This window comes from Ictalurus furcatus, chromosome 12 (genome assembly GCF_023375685.1).
Source record: "Ictalurus furcatus strain D&B chromosome 12, Billie_1.0, whole genome shotgun sequence".
Classification (NCBI taxonomy): Eukaryota; Metazoa; Chordata; class Actinopteri; order Siluriformes; family Ictaluridae; genus Ictalurus; species Ictalurus furcatus.
The window spans coordinates 30,137,400-30,144,899 of NC_071266.1; the positions used below are offsets into that span (position 1 = coordinate 30,137,400).

Below are 7,500 nucleotides of genomic sequence, written 5' to 3' on the forward strand. Positions count from 1 at the left end.
CACACAGTTCCTTTAGAGAAACATGTTGAAAATGATTAAAGGAAGCAGGTATAGCAGTGAATTCGGGGACAGGTCTGAGACCTGCGAAGCGAAGGAAGAACGAATAGTAATTACTTTATCAGCAAAAAACATTAAAAACTTCTCACAAAGTTCAGCCGAGGATTCCCCATGGAATTGGCAACTTGGATTAATAATTGAATTTATCGAGGTGAATAAAATCTTAGGTCTATGACAGTGTGTAGTGATTAAATCAGGTAAATACCTAGACCTAGCTGACGTTGCTGCATTCTTAAAATTAAACAAACAATCTTTAAAAAATTATCATGCTAATTAACAGCAAAATAGGTACTACTATACTACTATGTAGTCAGTGTCTACTTCCGTTGTTTAATTTTTTTGCACTGTTTTTTTTGCACTGTGTGTGTGTGTGTGTGTGTGTGTGTGTGTGTTAACTTACCCCGTGACTGCAGCACTGTGAGTGTGTGCGTTCCTGCTCATGGTTCTTGTCCTTCTCTCTCTCCAGCTCTCTGTGCAGCTGTTCCACTCTGCCCTGCAGCTCGGTGATGCATTTACGCAGACGGTTCTTATCCAGCAGACAGTCAGTGAACTCCAGCTGCAGACTGTCCCGACTGCGCAGAGCCTAACACACACACACACACACACACACACACACACACACACACACCAAGCTCAGAGGTGAACAGAGGGGCCTACTTCTCTTTTTCTCTCCCCATGTCTTGCCCCCCCCGGGGTGAGTGCTGGTGTTATTGCTGGTCAATCACAGGAATAAACAGTAAAAATGACCAACACCACTGTCCTGTCAGTAGACTTTTTTTTTTTAAACCAAATTTATAACAACTTAGTGCCATGACCCAGACAGCACACTAACACCTGTCACGAGTTCCCCTTTATGCAGCACGCTGTGGAGCATGTGAGCGCGCGTGCACGAGCAGGTGCGCGAGGACCTTGTGGACAATCGTGACATTTCTACACGTGCATTTGATTATGTTTCTGTTATGTCTCCTCCCCGTTCTGTCATTGGGTATTGTTTCATGTGTGTCTGAATCGTCCTCAGCCGTCAGCCATTACGAGGCTGATTATGTCCGCATATATACCGCGCGCCTCCCAGCACATGATGCGGAATATTGAATGAGTTATAGTAGATTAGTTTCGAGTCCTTACGAGAGAGAACCACAGTCAGGCCATAGTTTCATGTTTAGATTCATAGTCAAAATTCATGTCATGTTTCATATTTAGGTTCGTTTGTTAAGTTCACGCTGGTTTCTCCGCTACCAGTCCCTCGCTGTAGTTTGTTTCATGTTTGGTATATCGACCCTGTATCCCGTGACCACGACTTTGATTCCTGCCTTGCCTCGTTTATGCCTGTTTGCCGATCGTCTGAACTTTGCATGTTACTGGATTACGTTTGTGGATTACTGTTTGGATTTACCTGCCTGCGTGTCTCTCAATAAAACTGTTCACACTGCGCTTGCATCCTATCTTATCTCCGTTACGTCACGAATCGTGACAACACCTCTCCACTGAGCTATAGAATTAATGAATGAAGGAACATGGAGGAGAAAACATCATCATATTGGAGAGAAACAGAGCATTTGGACTGCAGACAGGAATCTAAACACCACTTCCACAGACCTGGTAGAGTCCTGAAATACCTGATACCTGACAAGATACCTGACTTCCTTCATCCTGAAATTGAAATTAAATTTAATGTGTGTGTGTGTGTGTGTGTGTGTGTGTGTGTTATACCTGGTCTCGCTCTCTCTCCAGGTCCATGATTTGGTTGAAGTAAGACAAACTCTTCTTCTGCTCCTCCTCCCAGTCCAACTGCAGAGTCCGCAACTTCAACTGTAACTGCTCACACTGAGTCTCCAACTGACACCACACACACAATAATAATAGCCTTTAATAATTTCCTTATTAAACTATGTTTTTATCATGTTTTAATCAAACGTTTAATTAAAATTTTTATTTTAGAATTTATTGTCTTTAGCACTTTAATTAAAACTTTTATTCCTTTAATGCTTTTTGTCTTAATCTTTTAACTTCTTTTAAGAATCTTTTAAGCACTCAGGGTTAAGTTGAATTGCCTTTCTGTATGAAATGTGTTAAATGAATAAACTCGCCCATTCACCAGCCAGTAAATTTGCAATGATATCATGGACAACCTCTAGGTGGCACTGGTGCATCAAAATCAGTGCAACCTTAGCATTTAAAAAATGTGTTGTAATGTGTTTGTATTCTGCATTTTCATCATGATAAATAACAACAATCCTGTGAAATGAGTCACAGTCAAAACTGGTGCAAGAAAAATTATGCTTAAAAACACATTATTTTATTTCCAGCTGAGACTACGCTTGTACTCGTATATTGCTTGGTACAAATCGCCGTGTTTGTTTCCTCACCTTTTCTCTAACCGTCTCAGCACTCTCCAACTCCCCCTGAAGTCTGATAATGGTACTGCAGAGCTCCTTCCTCTGTTCTGCTGCTTCCCTCTGGTCCTGATGAAGAATATCCAGCAGTGCCTGAATGCGTACACACACATACACACACACTGAAACCTAGGCCTTAATACATTTATAGGTTATATGTCCATAAATGTATGAAATCTCTTCACCTGTGTACCAGTGATGCGCTGTCTCAGCGAATCTGTGTGTTGCAGTACCACCTTCTGACCAGCAGGGGCACCACACACACTCACACACACTCCACTCCTCACTGTGACAGACCCTGAGTGGGCAGAGTCTCCATGAGCACTTTTCTCTGCCTCCTTTAGTCTGTTCTTCAGTTGCTCTATCTGAAATACAGAGGAAGGGTCAGTAGTTGTGACCACACCCCCTGGTCTACTGTGGACCAATCATTTTACTGGAGATTTAGATATTCAGGTTTTGTCACACTCTGTACAGTCATATCAGTGTGTTAGTGAGTAAAGGTCTTTCTTTTTCAGAATATGAGGTGATTTTCTGTTTCTTACCAGAGACCAGAATGTGATTTTAGAAAACATGATCACAGTTGGAAGAAGAACAAAGTACTTTTGATGTTCTTAATTTGTTTGGATTTCTTTTCTTTCTTTTTTTTTTCTTAAAAGCTCTCATTCTATAATATATTCATTATGTGAGTGAAGTGATTTTAGTCAATATGCCACAAGGATCACATTGCTGATTAGTACCTGGACAGAATTTTTGTTGTTGTTGGTTTGTGTGTATGTGTTTATGTGTGTGTGTGTGTGTGCGCGTGTGTTACCTGTGACAGTAATTCTCTCTCTTGGGTGGACGCGTTACGTTGTTCTTCTAGAGCTCGTGAATATTTTACTGCCTGTTCCAAAAGTCTTTCCTTCAGCCGACCCAACTCCCTCGCTCCTGCCTCACAGTCCTGCCTCAACCTGTCTCTCACACACACATGCACACACACACACACACGTGTGCGCACATACACACGCACACACAACACAAAAGAGTCTGAGATAATGCCTGGGAAGGTACTTTGCGTTTAAGTTTTAACATAAATGCTCTGGAATGTCTGTAAATTATATAGTAATAACAGTCAGAGTGTTGATCTTGTTCACGTCAGTTGAATAACACTGATATACAGTACATCAGGGTACAGTGCATCAGTCCCAGGTACATATAACATATCCAGTTTACGATACATCCATGTGGATCATTCCTGGATAAGATACATCAATCTAGGCTATGGTTTACGATGTTTCAGGCCAGGCTACAATTTTTGAACAAATTTTATGATTTCTCATTCCCCTTTCACAGGCTCTCAAACTAGTTTATGACATGTCAGTCTGGTTTGTGATGGACCAGTCCAGTATATGAGGAATCAGTCAAGTCATTCATCCATCCATTTTCTGTAGCACTTGTCCTACACAGGGTCGCGGGGAGCACGGAGCCTATCCCAGGGGACTCTGAGCACAAGGAGGGGGACACCCTGGACAGGGGGGCGGGGGGCAGCCCATCGCAGGACACAATCACACACACACTCACACACTGGACAATGGACAATTTTGAAATCAGCTTACAATGCAAGTCTTTGGTGTGGGGAAGGAAACCGGAGCCCCCAGAGGAAACCCCAGAACAACTAGGCCACTGTAACCCCCAAGGCTAATATTTATTAATCCCAGTTACAGGGTATCAGTATGAATAATGATGTTTCAGGCCAGATTATGATTTATCAATCCCATTTCAACCTGGTTTAGCATGTATCAGTCTGGGCTACAGTAAAACTAATTCAGCCTTAAAAGTGCTTTCACACACGTGTGTGTGTGTGTGTGTGTGTACCTCTCTAGCTGGCTGTGCTCCTGTCTGAGTTCCTGGTTTTTCCTTTCCACTCGGCTGCGTTCGTCCTCAGCTACACGGCAGCGTTGCGAGAGTTGCCGCTCGCACATGCGACTGTTACGCAACTGATCTCGCAACTTTCGCACCTCTAACAGCAGGAACTGGGTCAGACCTTCATGACCTTCCTCATCTACACATATACTCAAAACTTTACCATTTTGGATAAGACAATAAGATATACATGTACATATACACAGATACACACACACACACACACACACACACACACAAACACACCGAGCATCATGGAGCAGCGCTGCATGGCCTGCTGGCCCGTCAGTTGTGTGTACTGTTCAGGATGGTAAAACTCTAGAGATTCCATGAAGGCCTGCAATCCACGCTGACCACGCCCCCTCAGGATATCCAATAAACGACCTGCAAGGACACACACACACACACACACACACCAATCAAATCACTCAAAATGCTCTTATTTCAGAAATACAGATTGAGAAGTTAAACACAGACAGGGCAGGGGCAGTGATGTGATGATCATTTGGGGTAGTAAGACCTGGGGGCAGTCAGATGGGGTTGGGGCAGTAAGGTGATGGTTAATTTAAATTGGTACAGTAGAGGAAGTAAGGTGAGGGGCAGTAAGGTGAGGTGGTGTCAGTAGGGACAATTTGAGGGACAGTAAGATGGAGGCAGTTGGGGTCCACAAAGTGAAGTGGGGCAGTATGTGGCAGTAACTTGAAGGAGAGATGGATCAGTTAGGTGCGGTGGGGGCAGTAAGGGGCAGTTGTTGCTCTGACCAGCCTTCTGGATACAGAGAGAAAGCTGTGTTGAGTTGAGCAGTAGAGGTCCCTAATGCAAGGGAGAGAGGAGGCATTAAGGTGGCAGTAAGTTAAGGGACAGAAGGAGCATTAAGTTGAAAGAGGGTGTGGCAGTAAGATGAGGGTGAGAGAGAGCAGTAATTTGAGGAAGAGAGGGGGCAGTAAGTTATGTTGGGTACAGGAGGGGCAAGGAAAGACAAGGAGAGAGGGTAGCAGTAAGATAAAGTGGGGACACTTAGGGGCAGTACGGTGAGGGTGAAAGGGAACAATATGTTGAGGAAGACAGGTAGGGCAGTAAGATGGGGGTGAGGACAGTAGGGGGCAGTAAGGGGAGAGAGAGGGGGGCAGTAAGGTGAGAGGGACTGTATGGGGCAGTTGTTGCTCTGACCAGCCTTGCTGATGTGTAGAAGAATTTGTGTGGAGTTGGGAAGCAGAGGGCAGTAAGGGGAGAGAGAGGGGGCAGTAAGGGGAGAGTGAGAGTGGGGGCAGTAAGGGGAGAGAGAGAGTGGGGGCAGTAAGGGGAGAGAGAGAGTGGGGGCAGTAAGGTAAGACGGGGGCTGTATGGGGCAGTTGTTGCTCTGACCAGCCTTGCTGATGCGTAGAGGAAATTGTGTGGAGTTGGGAAGCAGAGGGCAGTAAGGGGAGAGAGAGGGGGCAGTAAGGGGAGAGTGAGGCGGGGCAGTAAGGGGAGAGAGAGAGTGGGGGCAGTAAGGGGAGAGAGAGAGTGGGGGCAGTAAGGTAAGACGGGGGCTGTATGGGGCAGTTGTTGCTCTGACCAGCCTTGCTGATGCGTAGAGGAAATTGTGTGGAGTTGGGAAGCAGAGGGCAGTAAGGGGAGAGAGAGGGGGCAGTAAGGGGAGAGAGAGAGTGGGGGCAGTAAGGGGAGAGAGAGAGTGGGGGCAGTAAGGTAAGACGGGGGCTGTATGGGGTAGTTGTTGCTCAGACCAGCCTTGCTGATGCGTAGAGGAAATTGTTTGGAATTGAGAAGCAGGGGGCAGTAAGGGGAGATAGAGGGGGGGCAGTGAGGTGAGAGGGGCTGTAGGGGGCAGTTGTTGCTCTGACCAGCTTTGCTGAAGAATAGAGAAAGTTGTGTGGAGTTGAGAAGCAGGGTGCAGTAAGGTGAGAGGAACTGTATGGGGCAGTTGTTGCTCTCACCAGCCTTGCTGATGCGTAGGGGAAGTTGTGTGGAGTTCAGCACTTCATCCTCGTCCTGCTCATCGATGACTTTACACTGACGCAGATATGGTGTAAGTTTAGCTGGGTTCAGGATTCGAGTCAGTTTGTGCCGCACCCCCTCCACACGTTCCCACAATTCCTCACACACCTCCTCACTCCATGGAAACTCCTCAGGGGGAATATCACACTGTCCCGCCCACTCACTCCCACCTGCACCAACAGAGAGTCAGAGTGAGGGTAAAATCGCAGGTGAATTATAAACATGTTCCTGCGTGTCCAGGTGTTAAACACGGCAGTAATTTACTGTGAAGAGCAGATGGTACGTTCTGTGTATTTTCAGTAAAAACAGCCCTGTGCTCATCCAGGAGTTTTATTCACGATCTGCTCATACTGAACATTCTGTTAACACGCACACACACACACACGCACGCACACGCACACGCACACACACAGTACACTTGTAGTGTGATTTTTAATCACACTACCCAAAGATTCTCTCTTTACAGTCAAGGTTTCTTCCTCATGTCATCCCAGGGAGTTTTTCTTCATCACTTTTACCTCTGTATTGTTCATTAGAGATCTAAATCCACATCTGGATTTCTATAAAGCTGCACTGAGACAATGTCTATTGTAAAAAGCTGTTGTTTAAATAAAATGAAGGAGTCTCCAGTGTCAGCACTGTGTAACAGTCAGAGGTAAACCTGTAACTTTAAGTTTTCCCACATCTTCATCACAGAGGACTTTACACTTCTTTACTGTTTCTCACTAACACCACACACTGTGATTATTATCTTAAGAGAGAGAATAAAGAGAGAGAGAATAGAGAGAGAGAGAATAAAGAGAGAATAGAGGGAGAGAATAAAGAGAGAATAAACAGAGAATTAAGAGGGGGAATAGAGAGAGAGATAAAAGAGAGAGAATAAAGAGAGAATAAAGAGAGAGAATAAACAGAGAATAAAGAGAGGGAATAGAGAGAGAGAGAGAATAAAGAGAGAGAATAAAAAGAGGGATGGTGAGGGAATGAGGTTTTATAGCTGCTATAACAGGAACTTAAGTCGTTTCACCGAATTTCTAGAAAACTAAATATAAAAAGTATGATGTAATCGTTGGTCAATTGTTGTGGTGTAAGAGGAATAAAACACTTAGGGATGTGCTGTTATAGGAAAATAATCAACTTCATCAACAATAAC

General features: G+C 44.7%; 1 protein-coding gene across 1 annotated transcript in view; it reads right to left on the reverse strand.

The window, feature by feature from the left end:
- zmp:0000000896 (caspase recruitment domain-containing protein 10) overlaps positions 1 to 7,500 on the reverse strand; it is a 153,317-nt gene that overhangs the window by 142,479 nt on the left and 3,338 nt on the right. The window contains exons 2-9 of the mRNA XM_053638878.1: positions 6,290 to 6,520; positions 4,599 to 4,736; positions 4,305 to 4,491; positions 3,262 to 3,400; positions 2,636 to 2,815; positions 2,424 to 2,543; positions 1,768 to 1,893; positions 458 to 640 (exon numbers count right to left, since the gene is read on the reverse strand). Of these exons, the coding sequence (XP_053494853.1) occupies positions 458 to 640; positions 1,768 to 1,893; positions 2,424 to 2,543; positions 2,636 to 2,815; positions 3,262 to 3,400; positions 4,305 to 4,491; positions 4,599 to 4,736; positions 6,290 to 6,520 (1,304 nt within the window). The remainder of the gene's footprint in view (positions 1 to 457; positions 641 to 1,767; positions 1,894 to 2,423; positions 2,544 to 2,635; positions 2,816 to 3,261; positions 3,401 to 4,304; positions 4,492 to 4,598; positions 4,737 to 6,289; positions 6,521 to 7,500) is intronic.